The sequence below is a fragment of the Pelmatolapia mariae genome, linkage group LG18 (assembly GCF_036321145.2).
Source record: "Pelmatolapia mariae isolate MD_Pm_ZW linkage group LG18, Pm_UMD_F_2, whole genome shotgun sequence".
Taxonomy (NCBI): Eukaryota; Metazoa; Chordata; class Actinopteri; order Cichliformes; family Cichlidae; genus Pelmatolapia; species Pelmatolapia mariae.
Window position 1 is genome coordinate 13,183,164 of NC_086243.1, and position 26,837 is coordinate 13,210,000.

Sequence of the window (26,837 nt, forward strand, 5' to 3'; positions counted from 1 at the left end):
TTATGCAATTTGCAAGTATAAATGGAAAGGCAACGACAGAATTCTAACAAGGGTTAAAATCGATATTTGTTATGATCACCTTTATTCTTCGACACAGGCAGCTTTCTTGTAATTAATTTAAGTAGTCTTCAGGAATAGTTCTCCAGGCTTCTTGAAGGACATTCAAAGCTCTTCTTTGGATATTGGCTGCCTTTTGTTTTGTTCTGTCAAGATGTTCCTGCACTGCTTCAATAATGTTGAGGCCAATCCATGACTGATAGCGTTTCATTGTTTGTTTTTCTGTACAGGTTTGCTTTTCCTGCAATGGTAGTGTGTTTGGGATCATTGTCGGGCTGAAAAATGATGCTGTAGCAATCAGACACTTTCTGAAATGCATTTTTCTACATGTGTAATTTGCCATAACTCAGCCTTTTCTCCATTTCCCTTCATTAAGAACGGCTTCTTGACAGCCATCCCTCCACTGAGACCATTTCTGATCAGGTCCAGGTCAGCTCTCTGCTGTTTATTAAGGGCAGAGTTTCAAAAACTGTTCATCAATAGTTTTTTTAGGCCTGACACTTGTCAGTTTCATACAAATCTTTAAAAGCACACTGCACACCATGCAGAGATATGCTGTGATTTTTGGCTAATAGTTCTTTGAGAATCACCTTGTACCCCCCAAAACCTTTTTTATGCTTGTTAAACTGTGTTATTGTTGGCATTTTCTTAGAGATAAGGAAATGGGAACAAACTGAAAATGGTCAGGGACAAGGACTGGACTGAAAACGTTCAAAGACTTTGAGAAAGCCTGGAGAATTATTTCTCAAGAAAAGGTTAAAAGAGAGTCTGGCTGCTTGGAAGCAAAATATAAAGAACTGAGGGACAGCTCGAGACTCTTGCACAGTACCTTATATGTGTCAAACTATATTTAGGTACATAAGTTTTAGATAAAGTCTAAATGCAATTTAAATTATATTACATGCTATTTTTATTTAAAGCTCTACATGTCTTTCAAATCTTTACGTCAATATGTACTGTAATTTTTCAAACGCTGCCTCTCAGGTCTTGTACTCCAACCTATTAACTTATTGACTTTGGAAAAATGCAATGACTGTCTAAAATCAAGCCTACCAATTGTATCTTTTTGTAAATAAGTGATTTTATTTTGTTGTCCATAAAAAGGTCAAGATTCAGTCCCATGAATTAATTTCATTACATCATATTCTCAGTTCAAAAAAAGCAACATAAAATTACAAATCATAATACAAAGAATAGAATAGGTAAGTACAGTAACCATATAAACAGTCCACTAATATTATCTAGCCCCACCCACCCGCCCGCCACTGCCCCACTCTAGCACAAAACTCAACAACACATCAGTTAGTATCAGCGATAAAAAAATTCAAATGTCCCATTTTCTTTTTTCATTTTTAAAAAGCGCTTCAATGTTTCAATGCCGTGAGTTCAGCTTTGCCCTCCCGCAGACTACACGATAGATAATGAACCACCCCCTCATTTGCTCCGCAAAACACAACAGACATGCATACAGTTTCTTTTTTTCCCCACTGTTACCCCCGCCCCACCCCACCCGCGAACCCCCACCACATCAATAAACATTCAAGGCCAGAGGATACAATGTACATCAACTATAGTGGTGCATCAATAAAACGGTAGGTTTCCACACAGTTTCTTTGACCCCATGAGTGAGATGTGGATACAGAGGATTCCCTGATAACCCGACCTGTCAACGAAAAACTCAAAGACACTGTTTACTTCTAGAGAGAGAGGAAATAAATAACTCTCATATTCATCCGACAGCTCAGATCCCTGGTTCGAGAAGGTAGCAGTTTTCTGTTATTCAAAAATCAGACAGAAAAAAAAAAAAAAAAAACACAAGATGAAACCGGGAAAATTCCCCAGATTAAAAACGATTAACAGGAAGTTGAGTGGTGTTCAGTAATTCTGCTCCGCTGCTTACCAAGCCCCACTGGTACTCCCAAAATGAAGTAATCAGATCAGTGCTAGTTCAGTAAATGTTCCCTTTGACAAAACGCAGCTGCTATCACTGACACCGGCGGGTCTGCTGTGCAGTAAGCACCTTCTCATGCTTTTTTTCAGGGCCTGTTAGTCCAAACAGGACTCTTGTATCTTTGATGCTGGCCTTTAGAACACACTCTATAGTAATGAAGAAGACACAGAAACTTACATTTTATACCCTTATTACACTTTGGATACTTTGTACAATAGTGCTGAACTTAAGACCTGCTTTCGTCATGCTTGATCTGATATATATAAATGTGTAAATATACTGTATGAGACAGTATGTGTGTGTGCGGGTGTGTGTATGTGTGTGATGATGTGCAAAGGTGTGTGTATGTGTGTGTGTGTGTCTGTGTGTGTGGTGGAACCTGCACCACACCAACAGTGAGAGGCTCAAATATGGCTTGTGTCACACATGAAGCGTGCTGCCACCCATAAAAGAGCTCCTGTACATTTAGGGCCACGGAGGTTAAACCAGAGCTTTAAAGACATGATCTCCCTTCACGGCAACCTGATCCGAATCGCACTGTTAGCCTTTACCATTAACACGCGTGGTTCTGAAACAACCCATGGCCCATTCTAAAACAAACACATTACAATCATGACAAGAAATAAAACAACAACAAAAACACGCTACAAAAAAAAAAAAAATGTGCGGAGGCTGACTAACCCCGGTGATGAGTGCTACGGTAACAAGACATCGAAATCAACTTGTGCTGTAAGACTACAAATTCTCAGTACACTTCTAATGAAGCACGGTAATTCAGAATAAAATGAACATAACATCTTATGGGTTAGGGGGAAATGAGCAGCTATTTTGTCTCCTTATTCCTTTAGAGCCTCTGAATCCAACCAAAGCATCAATCTCCACAATTCACCAGAAGAAACTACAATTATTCACAACCTTCTCAACAGCTGCACTCCAGGCTTAAAATGTACAATCTGACATCTGCTAAATGTGCATATTTGCTTCTTTTTTTGTCGTTGTTGTTGCTGGAAGTCACATGAGATGAATGACACACCTGTGTATATATATGTGAAGCGACAACCAGCAATTTCCAGCTTACAAGTAAGACTGGAAAAGTGGAGGGGAAGCCAGCCTGGCTCTAAGCAAAGGTGACAAAATCCACTCAGCAGCCACTATAAACCTTACTATATAACCCTTTGTATGTGACATGCAGTTGTTTTATGGGGTGTTACAGGCTGGACAACTTCTTTTCTGGGTGCAGTCACCTTCTGGAACAATTGTATGTGTGTCCCAAATTGCCAAACCTTTCCTTAAATCTTGCCAAACCCATGCACTTCAACCTCTTAACGTCATTCATTAGTACCTGATGGGCAACAGATTTCTGTTAAGAGCCAATCAAATCAATGTGATGTGAGAAATACTGAGTAGACCTGCTTTTCTATAGCAGTACTGTTAATGTGCCTTCTGACAGGCTTATTTCCATTTCAACCACTTATTAATTCCTGGTATGAAAAATGTCAAACTATACATGAAAAAAAAAGAAATTAAAATAGTTCCCTGTGGCATGTAGCTGCAATTCTGCAGACAGTCAAACGTAACAGCCGGGAAATAACAGGGAGGCTCGCCATTCTTTGATCTTTTTGGAGACAAAATAAAAAAAGAAATGTATGAGACACCTAACAGCCATAACACTGTGACAGTACTCCAGGCTTGTCCCTTGCATTTCCACCATAACTGATACCAAAGGACAGGAGATGGACCCCCAAAACCACACAAAAAAGGAGGAGGGTAGTGTTTGCTGGACAACAACTTGGTAAATGCCCTGGCAGTCAGATGGATGTTCATTAACAGTAAACAAGGAGTGGAGGAGGAAGGGTGCACGTGCTTGACCAGTGTTTGTCCACTGGAGAGAGAACTGGTCAAGCTGTGGAGGTATTCTTCATACATACAGACACAGAAAACAAAACAAACAAAAAAAACACCAATATCTGATAAATCTCCGTAAGCCTCCTCCACTCTCAGATGTCCAAGTCATCAGGATGTCCTTCATTTCTATCAGCGCTCACCCACACACAAACGTGTGAACACATTATTCAGGTGTCACAGGTCCATGGAGGTACGAATATACAAGCAACACTCACAGTGTTAGCACACACATTCACCACCAGACACTTCACCATTACATCTGTATGCCTTTTTTTGCGACAACGCACACTGTGAACCAGGTGAAGACATTTTAAAGCTGCAAATCAAACTCTTCCCTCATTAAAAACTGCATCTGTGAGGTTGTTTCTTTATCTACTGTAGTGTTTTTCAAAGGATAGAGTGTCATCTACCCTTATTAAAAATGTTCTAACCTTTAAAACAGGAAACAGAACATAGTTTGTGTTTGTGTTTAACCTGAAGGTGTGCTGCTTCAAGACACACAGATGTGACCAAAAATCACACATCCCCTTTAGAGCCCCCCCCTCCCTTCACCCATATTTTTATGCAAACATGCCTATATCCACCCACCCCCCCACGCACACACGTATTCACAAATACACACACATACACACAGTCTCATTCATACAAACACAGAGAGGCTGTGTGTTTCTCAGGCATGCTGTGCAGCCAGGTCCTGGTTAATAAAGCGTCGTAGCCTCTCCAGGTACTGACTGTAAAGCTCAATGTCGTTGTGGCCCGCTCCCTCCACCCAGAGCGGCTCCACGGCCTTGGGACAGCGCTCGAACAGAGCCAGGCCGTGGGAGAAGTCGATCACCTCGTCCTCTGTACCGTGAATGATAAGCACTGGAGATGGGATCTTTGACACCTTCTCGATGCTGGAAAAATATTTAAGGAAATGCAGAGAACTGAATCAATTTCTCTACCCATTCTGTCCCATTGTAATGCATTTGTCTCAGCACGTCTTATGGTATGCAGATTGATTTTACATCTAATCTCTTTTTTTTTTTGAGGATCTGCATTTGAAACCGGTGGTTCTATAAGATTTTTAATTTCTTCTGTAACAAAGAACAGCATGTGGTCATTCTGAAGGTTTCACTGCAATCTATCTAAATGCTAATAATTTCAGCAACAATCGAAACATGGTTAAGCTCTGTATCATTCGATTTGGTTGTAAAACAGTACAATTTTCCAATCTTTCATTAAAAAAAACATTTACAGAGCAATGAGCAAGTACGAGGATTTAAAATGAACATTAACAAAATAATAAATAAAACCCCCTGTGCATCTGCTTTTTCCATGAAGCAGTCCTATCAAGTCTATGAAAATATCTTCAACAGACCACATCACACTGCTATACATCACCATTTAGAAATAAAGTATTAATATCCTGCAAGGGACTATATATAACAGTAGCTTTGTGGCTAATTCAGGCATATTTATATCGATATGTTCATTAACACATGCTCTCTACCTTTTAAATGAATTGAATTTAAAAAATGATGTCTCAAACTATCGCTCTATTGCAACAATCAACACTGTTAAGAAGTTAGAACATACAGATGGACTAATTCTGCTTCAGAAAAGAACTGAGACGCTAGTCATGTTTCCTTTTCACTTAATTAAACTGTAATAATTCACTTAATTCTAAATGACTTCCAAGTAATCAAATCGACAGTCTTCAGGTTTGCAGTCTTGGGAAGTGAACTTACTTTGGAAAAGCATCAAAGCAATATGTTTTCTTAGTGTCGGGGAAGGCAACCCTCATGCCGGAGGTGAGAGGAGAGTGGAGGACCACAGCAGCACACTCAAACCGCGATGCCAAATCGACTGTAGGCACCGTGCCGATGCTCTGTCCGTACAGGATGATATTCTCAGGGCTGATGCCGTACCTGAGACACAAAAATTCACGGCAACAAGTGACACAGGCTGTCCCCTAATCAGAGAGTTGGTGGTTTTATTCCCAGCTCCTCCACAAGACAAAACACTGACTACAAGTTTGTCCTGATGGCCGCACAGTCGCCATCATGTGTGAGAGTGGGTGAAGAGGAACCACATTACCTCAGGTTAACAAATGCTATACAAGTGCAAACACTGAACACAGAAATATGTTGAGCACAGTGTACAAGTGTGAAACTTCTCATGTCCAGATAAACGCTAATTTTCAGACTCGTGCTCTGAACAGTTTTCTTCCACCCCTGAATATTAAAGAGAGACCACGTTGTGCAAAGTTAAAGCATTTTTTTTTAATGCTTGCACACATAAGCTTGAGTTACAGTAGTTAATCTGTTTACTGTTTGCTGTAATTGCTAGTTACACTCACAGTTTGCACAGTTGGCAGGGTGATTAGGCCAGCTGGCAGGATGGGGAAAGAACAGAAAATGATTCGCGTGAACAAGAAAAAAATAAATAAAAACAAAAGGGATTCATGCATGTAAAAAAGTTTGGGGGAAAACTTGAAAAGCACAAACATACGTGGCATAAGCCACAATGAAAAACACTAAAATAAAATGTTGAAATAAACCAGAATCTTGTTTTATTTGTTCAGCGTCCTCTGCGGTGCCATCTGGAAATGTTAATTTTCTACCAACATTAGGCTCATTAACCATGATGGCAGCAGATAAACAAGTGGGACAAGTAAGAAAGAAGAATATTAGATGCACCACTTCACGTAGAGCACAGTATGTCATCCTACTGTTTGATTGCGAGCCACTGTTTAGCTGTGACTACACTGGCTGAACGACAGAGAGAAGCCACTGTGGTCAGCAGGGAAAAAGTTTTCATGAGCCAGCCAAATGGTTTTTTTTGTTTATTTGGGTTTTGTTTTTTGTTTTGTTTTTTTCAAAAAGTTACCAGTCAGTGATGTAAGTGGCCCTTAAAAACTTAAATGGCATTTCATGCTTGCTGCCCATTAGGTTTGGACCCACCAAGGACTGAATTTGGGCCTTCTTACCTTGAGCGCAGGGCGTGCCAGGCAGCATCAATGTCAGCATATAAGTTCTTCTCAGAAGGCTTGCCAGTGCTAACGCCGTAGCCTGAGTAATCATAAGAGAAGATGTTGCAGTTGATGCGGGTCCCTAATCCGATGTAGAAACTGCTCATCTGGCCCAGGTCTACTGCATTACCGTGGGAAAACAGAACAGTGAACCTGAGGGACAAAGCAGAAAAATTGGAAAAAAGGAAGTTAGGCAGCAAGTTGTGTGGCCCAGGGTTGGTGTGAAGTCCCACAAACAACTGCATTCTAAATACAGACACACAAGGTTGTGATCCACTTGTCCAAAAAATGTCTCATGGTTTCCAGGTGCTGCTGTGCCTCTCACCTGGCATTTGGGGCACAGCGAATGTACATGCATCCAACCCTGTTTCCTCGGCTAGATCTGGTCAGGAATACATCCGTCACGTCCAGCTCTCTCTGTGAATACTGGAACTCTGCTCTCTCTGTGAGATGCAGCTTCCACCTGCCCTCACTCCCAACACTGCTGCCACCGCCACTGCCACTGCTGCTACCACCACCTCCTCCTCCACCACCACCACCACCTCCAACACCACCGCCGCCGCCTCCTCTGTCACCTCCGCTAGCAGTGCTGAGCCGAGAGCGCAGTCCAGGGGCTCCGAGAGAAGGGAGACCAGTCGCAGACGTGGACCCAGATGCCGCTGCAGCCCCAGAAACTGGATCTGGGTCAGGGAGAAGAGCATAGGTGGGCTCTGGGGGGAGGAAAGCCAGTTTGGCTGCAATGCGGCTTGGGCAGGGGGGGCAGCAGAAGAGGCAGCATAGCTCTCGTATGGACAGACCGTTCATCTTCTGGTGGAAATACAGATACAGCAGACAGAGTAATTAGGAGTCAGGAAAACAGAACAAAAACAACATGCTACAAGCAAAGCCTTTAACCACTAGCTCACAACAGGGTTTCCCACAGTTTCTTTCTTTGTTTAAAAAAATATTTTTACATATTTATTATTGTTTGGCTGATTAAGCTTACAACTCTACGATGGTGCAGTTGTTAGAACTGTTGTCCTTCCTCTACATGTTATTTCTATTTCTTTGTGGGTTCTCCAGGTACTCCAGCTTCCTCCCACACGCCAAAGTCATGAGTGGGGTTAGATTAATTAGTGATTAGCGAATGGTTGTTCTGTCTCTATGCAATAACCCTGCAAAAACTGGTAACCTGTCCAGGGTGTACCCTGCCTCTTATCTGGACTAGCTCCAGCCACCCACACCCCACCAACCTTAATTTGGATAAGCAAAAGATGGATGGATAGATGATTTAGCTTATGAGAAGAGTAGTGGTATCACATTATTCAGCAAAGGCAAAATATTTAATCAGTGAAGCAAAGATTTAAACTGTCATCTGGTAACTACACTGAAGATGAGATGTGATGCCAAAAGAACTATAAGTTAATTTAAACAGACTGATTGGTGAAGAGTGTTTTTCAAAGTGAATAAAAAATTCGGTTTTGGATGGATGGGTACACACAAATAGTTTAACCACCTCTGCTAACCAGCTGCCTTGGGTAAACCCTGCTATGTCCTGTTATGGACATACCTGGATTCAAAAATCCCAGTATCTTGAAATCTACTGGCACACAATGGTGCCAACGTCCTCTGGTCTAGTCACTGAGCCAGCTGGATCTTTTTTTAAAGAAGAAAAAGAAGAAGAAAGAAAGAAAGAAAGAAAGAAATGGTTAAAATGGTTTTGCGTCGCGCAGCACGACAAAATTATACATGGCAAAATACAGTTACAAAGGCGTGACCGCTTTATGAGTCTCAGTCTAAAACAGTCGCCGCTGCTTTGGATTACATTTAGGTCATATACAATTATAAAAGTCAATAGCATCCTGGAATCGTATGAGGATGAGATCAGCTTTGTGGAAAGTATGTGACAACCCATTATTTGTCTGCTGTTGTTGACATCATTGCACACGTCCCATAATCTTAAGTAAATATGAAATATTTAACTTCAGGTGTGGACTATGGCTCCTAAACTCTCAGGGGAGATTAAGGTTATTTAGATACCCTTGAAACGGGTGGACAAGAGTGCTTAAATACAACACCACCTCAGCAGACAGTCACACAGAGCGATATGCTAACGGTAGCTACATGGTTAACGATAATAACCTCTGGTGTTAGCCATCGATGTTGGCTGTATAACTGCAGCAGACTGCTGGCATAGCAATGCATGCGACCGATGAGCTAGATAAGGGCCACGCTGCTGCTGCTGCTGCACACTAGCCGGTGCACACGTTAATATCAGCTCCGAGTCGACTAGATCATCACTTAGCGTTAGCGAAGCAAGCAGCTAGCGGCGGCTAGCTCGCTAGCAAGGTATCCTAAATGCGAGCTGCTTACCGATTCACAGTAGGCTTGGAGGCAGGAAGGTGTGCCCCTATTTGTACACAGAAGCAGCACAAGACTTCGATATTCCCTCTTTTGCCTTGACATGGATGATTTTACTCAAGTGTACTAACAGCTGTCGGTGGCTAGCTAGCTGATATTCATGGCAAACAGATTTTTTTTTCTACTACTGTCTTACGACAACCGGAAGTGACGTAAGAACGTAATCCCTTTTAAAGCTTTATTATAATGTGACAGCAATAATTTATTATCTTGAAAATAACAGTAATATTTTTTAATGGATATTGTCCGTAAGTAAATTTAAACAGTGACATTCAGTTATTTTATTTATCATTGTTTATTATTGCACACTGTCAATCTTTTCTAATAGTGTCAGTTATATGGGTAACACCAGTGTAATTACAGAGGACAAAATAGGCGGAGGGGTTTACAAAGTTCTTCAAAATTTTAACAAAATAATAATACTAGTACTAATGCTAATGCTAATACTACTACTACTACTACTACTACTACTAATAATAATAATAATAATAGAGCATATTTAATCAAATGTGTGAATCTGGGAGATTAGATTAAAATAGAGTGAACAGCAGGTCACAGAAGCAAGGTTTTTTTTTCATATTCACTGGAGACAAAATGTATTTGAAAATGTGCTATTTGTTGGAACAGCAGTGAGGATGAGCCAATGCCACAGTGCAGAAAATACTCAATCAGTAGTAAATATGCTGCATTTAAAATCTTAATTATAAGCCCAGAAGTACTGCAAAATGCAGCTGTGTCGAGTTTGAAGGTGCTTATTATGCAGCAGAATGGATTTATGTGCGTGCGTGTGTGCACGCTCTATTATTTCAATAACATGGAGCAAAAACAAAACAAAATGAGACCACCTAGATATCATTTATTTTTATTTAATTTTAGTTTTTAGGAAGGCCTAGCTTTCTGAATGCAAAATCTTATCTTTGTTTACTGCCTCCACAATTATCTGCACCCCCATCCCAAGCTCTCAGATCCACTGCATTCTTAGCACTCACCACTCACACTAATAACCCTCTCAACCCACTCTTCGCATTATGCCCAATTATGTGATGAAGGACTTAAAAACAGAGACCAATGTGGCATAGCAGCCCTTCAAAATTCCTTACTGACTTAGTTTGCATTGATCCAGACATATCTGTGTATATGCATATGTAAAACTATTTGTATAACTATGTGGTGGGAAACAGGGTGGACAACCAATGTCCTGATGCCTATATGTGATGAAATGCATATGTGTCTGTAGGCAATATGAGACAGAGAACTATAAAAGTGAGATAAATGTAATAATACAATACCTCAAATAAGGTTAGTAAAAGAACATGGCAGGAAAAAGAAAATTAAATAATATAAATACAGTATGCTAAACTAACCTTATAATGAATTTGAGAGCAAGGATATTTTTATTAATTATTTTATTTTATCTGATTAACACTTTTTGCTTGTTTGCATGTTTGTTTGTTTGAGTTTGCTTTTATGCGATAAATAACAGATATATATCCATATATTTTCATGTCTTTTTGCTGATGTGGTTTACAATTAAAACAGGTGTTATTTGGTGATATTTTGGTATAGATCCGGCCCTACACGTCTGTCTACTTACTATTTCACCATTTTCCTAAATAAGAAGTAGAGGTGCATGTCTTTGTCTTTAAACCCTCTTTGTATTCATTAAGATGAAGGCGTCTGCCAGTTATGTATTTAGTCATAACGCTTTATTCCGGTATTTTTATTATTTGACAAAATGTTGTTAATGTGCTAGTTCACTCTGCAGCTTTATGTTTATGTTCTGTAACTCACAACATGCAGTACGTATAGACCTGTATGTGTTTGTGCATGTGTGTGTGTGTGTGAGAGAGAGAGATAAAGAGAGAGAGAGAGAGAGAGAGAGAGAGAGGTCCTCCATTCATCATTGATCCACTGCAGGACTGTGTTTCATGGGGGTGTGAATTATGGGCCCCTGTTGTCACTGTGCCTGCTCTGCGTTGGACGTTTCACCTCGCCACTGTAAATTTAAAAAGGGGATTAGATTTTGCTGACAACTGATTTCAAAGCCGCAGCTCGACCAAGTGCAGAAAACTGCACGGTACCTCCTGAAAGAAGACTTCATACTGCCCCGCAATTGCAGGATTTGGGGAATTTGCAAGGGTCGGAACAAACCTAACGGGACGCAAAACGCATTCGAGATCACAGAAACCTCAGTAGATTTTACGCAATTACACTACGGACTCTTTTCCTTCAGGGAGGAGAAAAAAACCCAAACGTTTAGTTGACTGGGCGTTTGGGTTTTGGACGCGCAGTGATGCTACGGCGACGCACAACAGAGGGAAGGGACAGGTGAGGTGCGGCTGAGGAGCGCTATTTTAGAGAGGCTTTGAATACCCCCGAGCTGTGCTACCCAACCCCGGTTTCCTCATAGAAAGGAAGAAGATCGACCGGCGAGGGCGAGTTGGCGATTGGCACCTGCCTCACCCTCCAATACCTGGCCATCTGGCGCGGTGAGTATGCCAAATGATGGTGGGGTTTGGAGATGGATAGATGAACGGATGCTTTGAGGGAAACGGAGGGTGGCTGGGGTGAACAGGTAGTGTATAAGTGTGCAATTTTATTACTGCCACTAAACGCCATGCTGCATTACTGCTTGGATGTGGTACCGTCTGGACCTTTGTGGGCACGAGCTGCTCTTTGTGTCTGCTGTGCAAGTTTGGTGTTATTTGCGTATGACGTGCAAATCTTCGTTGCACATCATTTTGCTTTCACGTGTTGCATATGGTCTTGAAATGCTTATTCTTTATAGGCTTGAGTGATGTCTCAGCAAAATAAATAAATATATAAATAAATAAAGACTCACAATGCACATTACCATGTTACATTAAAACGACGGATACGGCTTAATTAACATTTTCATTTGGATTGGATCATAGGTCGTGATTTGTGCCCATTGCTCCCCGGTGACGTCTTTTACTGCCCCTCTGTGTACATTTATGATGGTTTTCTTTAGTGTTTGCAAGTGATTTTTTTTTTATTTCTTTAACAAGAGAAAAGGTCAGATGTGATCATTTAGAAGCCATAAAGTCGATTGATTATGTCATTACTCACTCACAGTGTGGTTACAGGGTGAATGTGCAAAGAAAACAGTTGATAAATTAAATTAAATTGAAGAAATGGAAAATTTACACATAGATACATGTGCCTCAATATTTTCATCGCATAGGTTCAGTCAGAGAGTGACACAAACTGAAGTCACTTTATGTCTTTTCTCCTAAATGTGTCTTGTACAGTTACAAGAACTGACACCCGAATAGTCCATAACCAGCCTGCGCACTCACAACCTCTATAGCCAAAGTTAAGTGCTCAGTCACCGCTGTCCCAGCTTCTACTGAAGTGATTTAACAGTTACATGTAATTCACTGTTTACAACTTCACCCTTCATACTAAAAGCTATCGAGTTCCACAGAAGGACTATTACAGCTCCCAGCTGCTGTAATTTATGTTTGTTTTTCTGTGCGAGCTGAAAGGCAAAAAGAGATGGTTGGTGACAGACAGAAAAAGACAGACAGGCTAACAATGCAAAGGATGAAGCACTCCTGGCATAAACTACAGGGGGGGTAAAAAACACAGAAAAAGAAATGATGGAGCAGAAAGCACAAGTGTTGAGGGAGAGGGGCTGCAGACAGCACTTGGAGCGGGTGTGAATGGTTTCCCTGTTATCCCTGCTGCCCACACAGACATCCACACAGCAGCCGTGCGAGCAGGTGCTAACCCCACCACACAGCAACCGCAGGGAACAACAGGTGCAGCCACTCTTTCCTTCAGCCTTCCTTTGGAAATCCATCTAACACCTACCCATCAAAAACATACAGCTACAACAAACCTTTCTAACATCCCCACCCCAAAGCCCACAGCCCATACTGAAGGGAACCAAATGGATACTTCAGTGTACATTTAGGAAAATAGCAGAGAATGGCCAGGAATGAGGAATTTAATTATAAAATCTATTATGCCATAAGCAAAAGTGGAACTACTTGAATTGATAAAGCAAAGCGAGCTGCAGGTAAACACAATGTAGAAAGCTTCAGGTTGAGATAGCTTCCCATAGGGACATTTAATGAACTCTATTGATCACATAGGACTCTATTCAATCACATATGCTAAGCCACAAACAGAGAAATTCAGTCTTGGAGGGGAAAAAACAGAGAAAGAGAAAGAGATTGGATTCCAGAGTAATACAGCCCAACACAAAGAGAGTAAATCAAAGGCAGATTACTGTGATGGGGTTGCTAAGTACCACATTTCTAAAAATGTGTAGAATGACAGTCTCAGATCCTGTGTGTTAAGCAGAGTGAGATGAAACAGACAGAAGATGTTGGAAGGAAAGAGATGTTACCTAACAGCTTCTCTGTTCCTATTGCCAAGAGAATACGTCAAGCAATTGGCGACAAATTGCTCCTCTTTACCTCTGGTACACAGAAAGGAACAGTCAGACACCCCTGGTTTAACACTGGGAGGCTGCAAGCTGCTGCAAAACCAGTCGCTTTCTTATCAGATTTACTTGTTTCTTTATTGCCAGCCCCGAAGATCTTTTATTCTCAATAAACTCGGTTGGGTGAGCAGATTTTTGCGAAATAAGTTAATGCTTTCTGGGGTTTTTTTGTTTGTTTTTTTGTCCTTTTCTAATTTTCTCGTTACATTTAACCTGTAAGTTGCTCCCTGTAGATTGCCTTGTTCTCACACAGCCTGGACATGCCTACCACCCCCTGAAGTAATGGTAACATACGCTCTTACAGTGTTTGGATGAACTTTACTTTCCAGACTTGATGAATGAACTCCCACCTGCCCTAACAGTAATTTCTGTGTCAAAGCGGAGACAGGATTATCCACTAATCTGATTGTAAAACAAAACAAAGCTGCGTCTAGTATCAAGAGATTTGAAGAAATGCTTATTTTCCTCAAAAGGAGCCAGCATATTACGAGGCTCCAGTTTCACACAGGGAGCCATATTTATCGGGTGGCGGGGTTTGGTGGGATTCTTCAGAACAAAATCGACACTTCAAAGGGGCGATGGAGTTCTCAGACCTCGGGGCAATGAAATCAGAAGAGTTTAAGCAGGCAGGCATCTGCTAGGTGACCTATTCCTGCTGGGCCCTCGGAGCATGGACCTCAGGGAGTCATTCTGCAGGATTAAAGGGGGCCAGAGGGTCAGGAGTCATGCAGGCGTGCTTTCTTTCCTTGGCAGAACTTTGTTCCCTATGCTGAGATAGGTGTTTAAAATATGCTCCTTTATGCAAAGCTTCTCTGTGTTGATGTGAGAGGCTTTCAGGAGTTTTACTGCCCCCCTGCTCCCCCCCAGCAAGCCCCTCCAGATGTTTTAGACGGAAAGAAGCAAGATAGCAAGTACCCCTGCAAACAGAGGAGCGTTACCTGTGGAAAACTGCCGTAAATTGTCCACAACACCATAAAGTGCACACTGCAAGATAAATGATGTTCAGGTGGCCATGGTGGCTGAAGCATGTGGATTTAGTTGTTGCATCAGCCACATGCACCGTGTAATAATACCCTGCAGTTATTTCCATGTTAAAATCCCTTCAGAGTGGCCATACATCTTCAGTTTTATGACTCTTCTTTCAGTGATTCCTCCCCGAGGGTGCTGCTCTTTTTATGTATGCCTGTGCACATTGTGTGGCCTCTTCACACGCCTAAAGGCCTCACATGCAGGGATGGATCATATTATTATGAAATGTAATCAGCTGCCAAATACAAGCTACCTGCAAGCTTTTGAAATAGTAAATGACATGAAACATAATCTGAGTAGTTTTGGATCTCTTGATACGTGAGCATGTTTGATTACTCAAATACGTGTGTTCTTATTGTATTGTTCTATCCACTGTCTTACCTCATCAGCACCTCCCATTACTCCCTCACCCAGAGGTGAGGCGTGGGAAGGTGTACGCACATATTTCATGTGCGCGTACTACACGTGCGTGTGTCGTACATGAGCTTGAAAAAAGGAAGTTTGTCTCACAAATCAACCCTCTCTTTTGCACGTAACTCGTATTCCCGTTTAAGTGGCTAGAAATTGGGTTTGGAGCGTTATCACAGCTGTTTCAACTCAGACAGATAGAGACCGCCTAATCTCCTTCATTCTGTGATCTCATTTACATCGCAAAATTGCAAAAGGGAGAAAATGACCATCCACTCCATGCTTTCACTGAAGCACTCGCACACATCTACGCGCGCACACAAACAAGATAAGCAAATAACCAGTAACCTTTTCTCAAATGCCACCACTAAGGCACTTGACTTTTTACTTCTCTGCACAAAATGAATGGGGCTTTATATATATATATATATATATATATATATATATATATATATATATATATATATATATACATATATCTTAGGAGCTTGGTCTATCTTCTCATATTTTGCTGCTTTTGTTGTCCAACACATTCAGCGAGCACCTATGCCAAAAAGCAGGCTTTAGTTATGGCAGCTTAGCCGAAGGGATTTGGAGGACTTTTTTTTCTTTTTTTTATTGGGAGATAAAAGCATTCAAGTCCTTTGTCTTTCCAGCTACTCAAGACTGTTTTGTGGCCTGATGAAGCTTTGTTGTGGCTAATCTTTCTCTCCCCTCTCTGTCCTCGCCTGCACCCATCCCATCTTCGCGGCAAACACAACTTTTCTCTTTTAATTATGGCTTTTCTTCTGGGGGCCCAGTCACAACTGAACGGAGAGGAGCAAAGCATAGCAGAAACACAATTATACCTGCGAGGAGGAGAGAACCTTCTCAGGGGAGGTGTCAGTGTATGGGTGTTTATATGCTGCTGCTGCTGCTGCTGTGGGAGTGTGTGTCTGTGCAAGCATGCATCATGTACATGTGTACAAGCAGATTCTTTGGCATTTTTGATATCTGCAGTGAGAAGACCACCTATTGTGGGCTATGATCCTCTTAGCAGGCCTCTGCCAAAAGAGCTATATTTACTGCTGCTGGTGATCACAGCACACAAAGAACAGCATGTCATGAAAATGAGCTACCTTTCAGCCCCCTTCTACACCGGCATAAGAGAAGCCACTAACAGAGTGTGAGATGTATGGTAATGGATGCCACGTAGGGACATTAGCACAGCCTATTTAGCATAGTCTTTGTTGAGGTAGAAAAATGAATAGGCAGGTGGATGACGAGTGCTGGTCAGTGAAAAACACAAGGTAAAAAAAGAAAGAAAAAATACAACAAATGCAGCGATTATTTTTGGCTGCAAAATCCACAGTTTATTTTTGTCAAAAAAGGACCAGTTACCAAGCAGTAAGATGATTTCTTTCCTTGTAATGAATGTTAAAAAATAACGAGGCTTTGCTTCAGAAATTGATAAGAAGGGAGTAAAAAAAAAGATTCTGCCTGGAGACAGATGTCATGGACACCATTAAGACTGTGTGACTAAACAGGATAATGACTGTATAAAACCAGGTCAAATTCATAGGCGAAAAACCCCTGTCGCTGTTGTGTAATTAGACTGCATCTTCACTGGCGTCGTACGCACAGGGGTGTGCGTGCGCTTGACTCTGTGCTCATAGTGTGTGTCTGAGTGTGTGCACTGCATACTCATGTGCCTGCCTCCAGCTCGGAGCTGTGCAGTGAATGTATATGTGCTTACTGCAGTCAAACTCTGGTTAGCAACGTTTGCCCTTGCTGCAGCTTTGTACAGCACGGTAAATGTTTTCTGTGCGTGCAAGTCTATGTGTGTGTCTGTCTGCGTGTGTGCGTGTGCTGTTTCAGATGTTTTTATATGCACTTCTATCCCACAGTAGCAATAAAAGTACATACATTTACCTGTTTTGTAGCCCACAAATTGTTGTTATTTGCATGTTTAGATGCATCCTCTCTACTTTTCTGCACAAACCTGCCTGTCACCCAGACACTGATAGCTCCCTGCATGCTGTGTGTCTGTCACTACCAGCAATTTAGCTTTAGGCAGAAGGCCTGATTGGAGAAGATGTCTGAGGGGAGATGAAACCCTCTCTGGCTAGACTCCAGCTCTGTCCATCCTATTTTAATTACCTATGGCACTCACCCAGGGGAACATCACTTCCTCTCTGTGTCTTCTCCACCCTTTTCCTCGTCTCCCTTCTGTCTCTTTTTTCTTTTTTTGCTAGCACCGTCTCTTTTCATCTCCTTGAGCCTCATTATCTCTTTCGCAGTTTTTACCTTTTTCCGCTTTCACCCATAAACTAACAGCACACAGCTGCGTCAGAGCTATACGCAGAGGTAACCTTTGCATTAGCATATAAATGACCCTATAGATTGAATAGTATTTTAGGATATTTAACAGCAGGAGACAGATTCCCTTAACTCTGATTAGACCTGTTCTAAGGAGACAAGCAGCCACTTGAGGGAATATCGCCTCCACCTCAATAAAGATAAAGACCGCGACACTTCCACTTCTGAGGAGCGCGTGACTGTGTCCGTCATAGACATTTGCTCTGTCCTGTCATTGAATATGAGCGCATGTAAACACATCAAATATCTGTGTTTTAATTTAGCTTCTTCCCAACCTGCTTCCTTTGACACCATGTAGTCTAGCCACCTGTTTTGAGAGATTTTCACATTAACCATTCTGAACTTGCGTCACAGACCCAGTCCCAGATTTACAACAAAGACACATGCCATTCATAAAATCCGAGTTATCTATAGAGCAGTGTGTGGGAATTTACCCAATGAGCCATGTGAAATTAACATTTTAGGGATCCATGCTCATTTACTTTCCTGCTGAGATTAAAAGACAAGTTCATTTAGCTAAATACCAAACCTGAAAGCAGGTGAAACCTAGCTCTGTCAAAAAAAAGAAAAAAAAATCCCATATTACACCTTATAACCAAAGTGTAAAAACATTAATTCACACTTTTACAGGAAGTTTTTAAACACTTCTCCATGAAGCTCCCAGCCATAGAAAGAGTCTTGTACATAACACCTTGTTTTTGCTTTTTCCAGTCTCTGCAAAGAGCTAACCTTCTGCTCTTTACATTTCATTTCCAGAGCAGAAAAGAGGAAACAAAATGTTGAACTGCCCATTAACAGAGATGGCATCCTCAACTTGTACGATAAAGACAGGAGCTGTAACCCACCTTCAGAGTCTTTGGATCTTGGAGCGACGACTCCAAGAATTCCCAGCTTCTCTTTTGAAACATAAACACAGCTCATGTTGATTCTGTTTTTAGTGTAGAAACAGATTTGTGCATGTCTACATGAAGGCTGCCAAATCACAGTTTGATCTAACTATTTAACTGGTATTAACTATCACTCTATTAATGGCCAAAATTAAAATTCATCATGACAAACACCCTGGTCAGTTACAAACACAGCTCATCACATTTTGCCTGAATTGAGTCTACTGTACAGTAGCAGCACATACCAAAGAAGGATTCTGGATTCTTTCACTATTTTTTTCCCTTCCAGTGCACCCTTTTCATTTTCAGCTCATATCTGATTGAATCCTATTAATGAAACGATACTGATTGTAGCGCAGAAAACTGAAGTCTGAAGGTGACCCACTTCTCCCATTTTAGCCCGTGTCTGTGTTTCTACCCTTAGGCCATCTTGCTTTATTCCGGGCTTTAACCTGCATACTGTCCTCAAGGAGCAAGTGTGTTACAAATGAGAACAAGGTCTAAAGGATTCTCTCTCAGCTGAGTCTTTAATACTGCCATAGCCAGCATGAAAACTCTACAGTCCAGTTATCCTTGTAAGTATATTGTATATCGCATATTATTAAAAGTCAGTCTGTCATAATAATCCAGCAGAGGAGGTCTCAGAAGCTCACTGGGGAAAAGCATTGAAAGCACTACACATAGTTCTTTAAGGCCAAAATTGTGGACTCAGAGCTTACCCTATGTCCAGCAGAGAGGATCTCTTTAATTGTGAAGGTTTTACACAATAAACTTGATGAAACCACCTTATATATATATATATATATATATATATATATATATATATATATATATATATATATATATATATATATATATATACACCATATATACCTTATATATAAGGTGTATAAGGTGTATATATATAAGGTATATATATATAAATTTAGAGACCAAATTGCTTGTCTCCCATCCCCCTCCATGCAGGGACCCACACCTCCTTACATCTGCGTCCATGTACACGACTGCGCGTGTACTTGTGTTCCTGCTTAAGTGTGTACGCATCAGTGTGTGTTGTTTGTTTGACTGCGCACACATACGTGGGCAAAGTATGAGTTAGAGGGCGGACCCGCCCTCCTCACGTTTACATCTACTGCAATAAAACATCTCTCCCTAGCTTTGCTATTGGTTGCTACGGTAACAAAGGCACAGAGTGGAGTGGCTGCCGCAGCCAAACAGTGAGCGAGAGACTGAGAGGAAAAAAAAAAAAAGATTCTGCCTGTAAGACCTAATCACAACAACAGATTCGGTGCATCGCACCATAAAACACAGCTTGGTAACAGTCATGAGTAAAATGTCAACACCATGAAAAGATGGGTTTGGATTTTATTCATCCATAATATATTTATGTGTGTGTGTGTGTGTGTGTGTGTGTGTGTGTGTGTGTGTGTGTGTGTGTGTGTGTGTGTGTGTGTGTGTGTGTGTGTGTACGGGTTCGTACTATCCTGGTGGGGACCAAAATCTGACTTTTACTATCCTGGTGGGGACTTTCTGCACCGTGGGGACCAAAATCCAGGTCCCCTTGGGGTTGAAAGCAATTTTCACACTCAAAATGCGGTTTTACTGTCAGGGTTACAATTAGGTTATGGTTAGGTTTAGGGTAAGGGTTAGGGTTAGGCATTCATTTTTAATGGTTAGGGTTAGGGTAAGGGGCTAGGGAAAGCATTATGTCAATGGGATGTCCCCACGAGGATAGCAAACCAGACATGTGTGTGTGTGTGTGTGTGTGTGTGTGTGTGTGTGTGTGTGTGTGTGTGTGTGTCAAAGGATTAATTAATGGCTGTAGTGTAGCTGGGTGCAGCACAGGTCATAGCATTGTGTTGATGTCTGCCTGTATGTGTATAGATGTGTGGGTGTGCGTTGGCGGCCTCGTGTGCCTGGGTGGGGGGGCTGGAGGGTGTTGCTCAGGCTTTGCTCATGGCCAAAGCTCGTCAGTGTGAATAGGGATGGTGCTCTTTACTCCCTATTTAGCAGGATGAGAGTGTATTGATCTCACTCGGTAGCTTTAATAGCTGAGATGTCATGCAAATATGAGCATGTGCAGCATGTATTCAAGGCCACTGAGGCATTTAGGGACAGGATCATTGGTAAATATTGAATAGTGGATCCTCGAACTAGATATCCTTCACGTAGCTTGTTGACATACTGGGGGTTGTATAGAAGTCCCCAGCATGCTGCTCACCCCCTCTGGTTCCTGTCAGATCAGCTGTGGCAGGCGAGAGCTCAGAGAAGAAGACTCGCTGTCAAATGAAGCTCAGTCACAGGTGACGAGTACCAAACATATGGCCAAACTGATAAGAGGTGAAAGCCGGTGTGTGCACTCCTTTAGATGACCCGCTGATTTGCTAATTATGTGGGTGTTAGCAGGTGATTTGCTAATGAGCTGCCTGATGAGGCTAGATTGCACCGTGCGGCTGTCGTCGTCATTACATGCGTCCCATGATAAGAGTGTCAGTGTCACACCATTTAATCCTATCACACCAACATGATCTGACACAAATAGCATAACATCCTTTCTTCTTCTCCACTTGCTCGCCTCTCCTCTCCTGATTTCCTGATACTCATCCTGTCACCAGTCTGGTTTTTATAGCTTGATGAGCTGGAAGGCAGTCGCAAGTGGTATCGCTCTTCCTCCCTTTTTGTCTTTTATTGAAACCGTCTTTCATCTTTCACTTCTTTAATCAGGATTTTGGCTCAGCTGGGAAAACTCAGAACCCTTGATAATCAAAGAGTTGCCCCAAACCTCTTTTTTTTATAACTCAGATCATTAAAAAAAACAGTACCTTTGTCTTTGCACTGGATAGCGGCAAAGGTTTAATAAGTCGGCTTGGCCCAGATCGTATTGCTTATCTTATGGATCAATAACCATAATCAATACACTCTCTAATGAGCAGGCTTAATTAATCTTTTACCAGAGGGTTTTAGTATGTTTGGGAGTGTGTGTTTTTAGCCTTTACAGGCTTTCAGAACAATCATTATATAGAACACCTTTATGCAACACAAGATTTTTGTGCAAGTTAAAATTATTTTGGTTTTTGCCTTCAGAGCTGCTTTAATTCTTTATGGCAGTGATTCAACAAGGTGCTGGAAACATTCCTGGGAGATTTTAGTCCATATTGACATGATTATATTAACACACAATGGCTGCAGATCTGTAAGCTGCACATAAATGATATAACTCTACCATTCCACCACACCACAAAGCTGCTCTATTGGATTGAGATCTGGTGACTGTGGAGGACATTTGAGTGCAGTGAACTTATTGTCATGTTCAAGAAACCAGTTTGAGAGGATCTGAGCTTTGTGACAGGGTGTGTTATCCTGCTGGAAGCAGCCATAAGATGATGGATACACAGTGGTTATAAAGAGATGGAGTCAAGGGGAATATCCCTCAAACCAGGACACAACTAGCAGAAGCCTGAGTCATTAATATAAGGCAGGATGGATCCATGCATTTGTGTTGTTGTACCATTAGAATGATGCAGCCAAAATCTTCTTCTGTCCAATTTTGTTTTAGCTGTTTTACCTTAGTTTCCTGTTCTTAGCTGACAGGAGTGGGTCCAAGTGTGGTCTTCTGCTGCTGTAGCCCATCTGCTTCAAGGTCTGATATGTGTGTTCAGAGAGGCTCCTCTGCATACTTTGGCTGAAATGAATATTTGTTTGAGTTACTGTTTCCTTCTCATCAGTTCAAAGCAGTCTGGCCATTCTCCTCTAACATAAACAAGCCATTTGAACTGCAGCTCACATGATGTTTTCTCTGTTTTGGCTTATTCTCTGTAAACACTTGAGATGGTTGTGTGGGAAAATCCCAGTAGATCAGCAGTTTCTGAAATACCCAGGCTATCCGTCTGGCACCAACAACCACATTCGCCATTAAACATGTCTAAGACAAAAGATATGATCATTGATTTTAGAAAATGTATTCATACACAAGAGGTCATGTCCATTAAGGATCAGACAGTGGAGCATCTTCAGTCTCATAAATGTCTTGAAATAATTATTGATTAAAAGCTGAACTTAGAAGCAACTGTGAGGCAAAAAAAGGCACTGGTGTCTAAAATGCTCTCATTTCCATAGTGATAAAAACCAGGATGATTTTATTTGATCGCGCTTTGATTGAATCTTTTTGTATCCTTTTTCCTCTGTGTCATGGTTTGGAAACATATCTGTAAAGAACAGAAACTCACCCAGTCACATTGTTAAATGGTCTTATAGGCTGATATTTTAAAGGCGCCACAGCTGAACCAACGTCGCTGTACACCAGAGAGATACGGGGTTTGGCTGGTTTGATTTTACTAGATGACTCACATCCTTTGTCTTCCTGTTTCTTCTTTCTGGACGAAGGTTTATAAAAGTGTAAAACAACAGAGTTTGAAAACACTTTTGTTCCAGCAGCCTTTACAAGATCATCAGATGAAAAAAAAACAACAACATAGTTTCATCATCCTGCATGATGCATTGTGGGATTCTCTGTTGTTAGAATTATTAATTTATCTATTGAGGAGTGTGTATCATGCTTTTCTGTTGCCTGTTGTCTGTGTTTGTATTTAAAATGTGCACGTGAGCACGGATGACTCACTTACTACTGCAGACTAAATCTACCTACGGGTACAAATAGAGTAACCTGAACATTCAAAGACACATAAATCACAGTTCTTTCCTCTTATGATGCTCAGTTTAAACTTCGGGGGCTCATCTTTAGCATTTCTACATGCCTAAATGCGTGGAGTTGCTTAGTTGCTTAGTAGTTTTAGTTTTTATTATAGATGTAACTATTGTTTTCACCTCTCGATCATCAATTGTCCGCTTGAATCACCGGTTTATTTATGTATCTGTTTATTGCTGAACTGTTAACTTTTCTGCACAAACCTGTTCTTAGATGTCACTGAGCTGATCTGTCATGGCACCCCCCGGCAATTGCAGAAGTAGCCCCTGGGGTATTTTTTTTTTTACCCCACTGGGAATCACTACTGCTGGTGTATTTGAAAGGAAAAAGCTCCTGTGGTTCAGAAATATAAGATCATTGTCGATGGGGCTTTCAGATTTGTAATACTATTAAAAAATATTCAAATGTGTTTGTCAATTTTTTATACAAAAGATATTTTGACGCACGTGGTTATTTGTTTCATTTTGTATTTCTTGAACGTAAATCCAGCTTAACTTTTGATGTAAACAGGAATCATAACCACATAAAGCAAACACCACTAGAGTAATTCGAGTTTGTATTTGTTTTTATTTTTGGATATTTAGCAACATCTAACACTTGAGAGTGGTTACTGCTTCCTGTTCGTAATGAGCTCATAAATATACAAAAAGCTATAAGTGGATTCATTTACAGCGAAGAGAAAAAACATGACGATTGTCAAGCAAGCTCAGAGGGAAACAAAGCGTGTCCTTTCAGTGATATATATTACAATTTATGGACGTCTATTTAGAAAAGCAGTGTAAGTCACCAAACTTAAGATAAACAGAAGGAGCACAATTGTTTAGTGGCAGTGTGTTCAGGCGTATGATAGCTAATCTCACTGGAACACACACTTCATTTAATTCCATCTATCCATCTTTCAAATCCACGGACGACAACAGAATTTCATCGTAGACTTAAGCATCACGTGTGGACCCTCCTCGTGTTGTGGTTATAATGAAACGAGGCTGACCCTAAACCTGACTCCATCTGTTTTAGTCTAGGGTATCCCAAAGGAGTATCAGATGAAACAAACCCTCCACTCCACCCTCAGGCCTCATCCAATGCATCTGATGAGCAGCAGGCTTAGAGATGTCAAACCTACAATCTCTGGGCTAGAATTACATTTGAAGTGGCCCCAGAGTATAGCCTCCAGCCCACATCAGCTCACAGATGTCTTCAAACAGCATGTCTCTCAATCTTACACAAAGTCTGAAGTACTGGCAACACAGGTGACTGTGTACTTAAGTATGTACGAATATATGTGCCCTACATCTGTGCGCCTCAAATAGCAGTTGTCATCTCCTTAGAAACGAACACATTTACCTCTCAAACTGGTTTTCTATCACCGAAAACAACTGTAAGAGTTTTTTTTAACTGGGTACAGACTAGATGAGAGGTAGAGAAACGAAGGGAGGTGGTGCGCAATGGAGGAAGAGAGATGGAGGAAGAAAGGAAATAAGCGGCTCGGGATTGGGGAAACATGGAACATGGTATTCAGGTTGATTTGATGGGAGCAGCATTGATATTGCTCAGATCTCTTCTTCCGTTTCCAACCTCTCTTTTCATTTACATTGTGTCATTCTTCACATTTCCCAGCATTACAGCAGCTCTGTTAGAAACCCAAGACAAAGCCCAAGTACTCCGCCCTTTATGCTCTCCCCAGTTTGTCTTTTTTCTTCTCTCCTCGTTATATCGCCTCTCCTCTTTCAAAGTATTTTCCACATCAAAGACAGTTTGTGCTACCTCGCAGGCGGCTACAGCTGAGCCATAGACATTTTGAGCAAAGGCGTACTAATAAAGCTTTCGAATTCAAACATGTGCTGGATGGTTTGGCTACCACATTTTATCCCTGACATTTTATATGCAGCAGTATTGTTCCACTGTCTCTGCAAGAGTTTGAACCCTTTGTTGTAACCCACCCTTCAGGCTGTATAAATTCCAGTGTGTCTGTTGGTCCATTGTTGCCATTCAAATTAAAATATCCCAAGTATTTAATGGAAATGAAACTTTAAGCAGTCATTTCTGTACCCAAAGGGATGAATGCTAACAATTTTAGTGATCTCCTGATGCTACCTCGGGTGCCGGGAGGTTAGCATTTACTGGTATGGTTGCATGTGAAATCTCTCAATAATAATAAATGAATTGCCCTGAAATCTGATTAGAGACATCCACATTACTCTGAAGTGGGTCTTAAGTGGGCCAGACCAGTAAAACCATAGCACGATAAACAATTTAATTCTAAATATTCCTCTTTCCCTTTAGTACATTAAGTCCCGGTCTGTTCTGAAGACGCTCACATTTAATGAACCAACTGGTTAATTCACAGATGATGAACAGCCCGAGATGTTATAGAGACATAAACAGGTCAGAGTTTATATATGATCATTACTTTGGCTGGTGACCAAATTCCTGCAGAAGAGCTGCACTTTGTTCTCAGCAAATCAACAAATGTTTGAAAGCTAACATGCTAAAGCAGTAAGCTGGTCACTTATTTTTGCATCTGTATTTCATGCATCTAGCACCAGTGTGAACCTTATGTCGCCTCTTAACTTTTTAAAGGCCAAAATCTGTTTCCTCCACTTTGATTTAGGGCGTCCTTTCAACCAGAAAGACATTGTCCAGCTTACCCCGGTCGCTACCTTCTGCTTTCTTTATTCTACTTGTAAAGGCCATCTAGTCTTTTCTGTTTTGTGGCTAATTGCCCGTTTTATTGGCTTTATATGTACATAGAGAAACACAATTAGTCAGAAAAGCATTGCCACCCAAGAGTGTTTTGTCTCTGTGTGAACGTTTTGTGAGAATCCCCTTCGATTCAGACTCTTTGACAATGGAGTGACATTTCTGACAATAGGTCCCTGTTACACCTCTAAGGCAGACAATAGAAACACATTTGCTCCCTGCTGAATCCAGGTTTGCAGCAGCAGTCACCCCGCTGCACTTCTGACCCTGTCTCTCTCACCACACACACACACACACACACACACACACACACACACACACACACACACACCACACGCACAAACACACACACACACCATGCACACACACCTGTTCCTCTGCACTGAGAAATATTGTCAGAATGCCAATACGCATACCCGTGTGCACTCCCAGCCATGAACACACACACACAGAGACAGTGCGCAATGAAATTTTTCTCTCTCCTTTTCTCTTTGTTAACAGTGCATCTGTGTTGCTGCCATGGCAACTGTGGCTCCACCCCTCGCATTTCTTCTCCTGCTGCTTCAACTGGCTGATGGCTCATTCCCAGAGGAACCCAGTCCACTCAGCTACGTCCCTGTGGAGGGTATGTGTCCTTCGCCTTTGTGTACGTGTTGTGCACCAGTATATGTGCAGCACTGATGAATGGCTCTGCGGTGGATGTGGAAATTGGAGGTCAAGGGTCAAAGCCTTGGCGTGAAGCTGCTTTCGAACTACCCAGGCATACAAATATAAAGAAGCCTCACCTCATCTTTCCATGGCAGCAATAGATTAATAAGCATGAGAGACGGCACGAAATAAACACAGTGGCGTGTGAGAAATGATCATAATAGAGCTTGAAAGGTGGAGAAAGATGAAAAGGTGGGGGGTAGTTGGATTGGATGAGGTGATGTAGATGGGAGAGAGGGGGA

At 41.5% G+C, this 26,837-nt stretch overlaps 2 protein-coding genes across 2 annotated transcripts in view; one reads left to right on the forward strand and one right to left on the reverse strand.

Annotated features, from left to right (window-relative positions):
- Nucleotides 1-4,508: 4,508 nt before the first annotated feature.
- LOC134616874 (alpha/beta hydrolase domain-containing protein 17A-like) lies at nt 4,509-9,456 on the reverse strand. Its single transcript, XM_063461932.1, has 6 exons — nt 9,279-9,456; nt 8,476-8,561; nt 7,252-7,733; nt 6,885-7,079; nt 5,644-5,823; nt 4,509-4,809 (listed from the first exon to the last, which is right to left on the reverse strand). The coding sequence occupies exons 3-6, from the start codon at nt 7,728-7,730 to the stop codon at nt 4,584-4,586; spliced, it is 1,080 nt and encodes a 359-aa protein (XP_063318002.1). The 5' UTR covers nt 7,731-7,733; nt 8,476-8,561; nt 9,279-9,456; the 3' UTR covers nt 4,509-4,583.
- Nucleotides 9,457-11,573: 2,117 nt separating this feature from the next.
- Nucleotides 11,574-26,837, forward strand: part of LOC134617427 (semaphorin-6B-like) — a 33,087-nt gene continuing 17,823 nt past the window's right edge. Inside the window, exons 1-2 of the mRNA XM_063462670.1 lie at nt 11,574-11,815; nt 26,389-26,512. Of these exons, the coding sequence (XP_063318740.1) occupies nt 26,407-26,512 (106 nt within the window). The 5' untranslated portion in view covers nt 11,574-11,815; nt 26,389-26,406. The remainder of the gene's footprint in view (nt 11,816-26,388; nt 26,513-26,837) is intronic.

Bases quoted from the DNA above. Each gene is read 5' to 3' on its own strand.
- LOC134616874 (XM_063461932.1), bottom strand. From the start codon at position 7,730: ATGAACGGTCTGTCCATACGAGAGCTATGCTGCCTCTTCTGCTGCCCC. The intron at 7,080-7,251 runs GTGAGAGGCACA...TTTGTCCCTCAG, and splicing joins CGCTGTGCCCCAAATGCCAG to GTTCACTGTTCTGTTTTCCC. The intron at 4,810-5,643 runs GTAAGTTCACTT...ATATTTTTCCAG, and splicing joins TGCTTTGATGCTTTTCCAAA to CATCGAGAAGGTGTCAAAGA.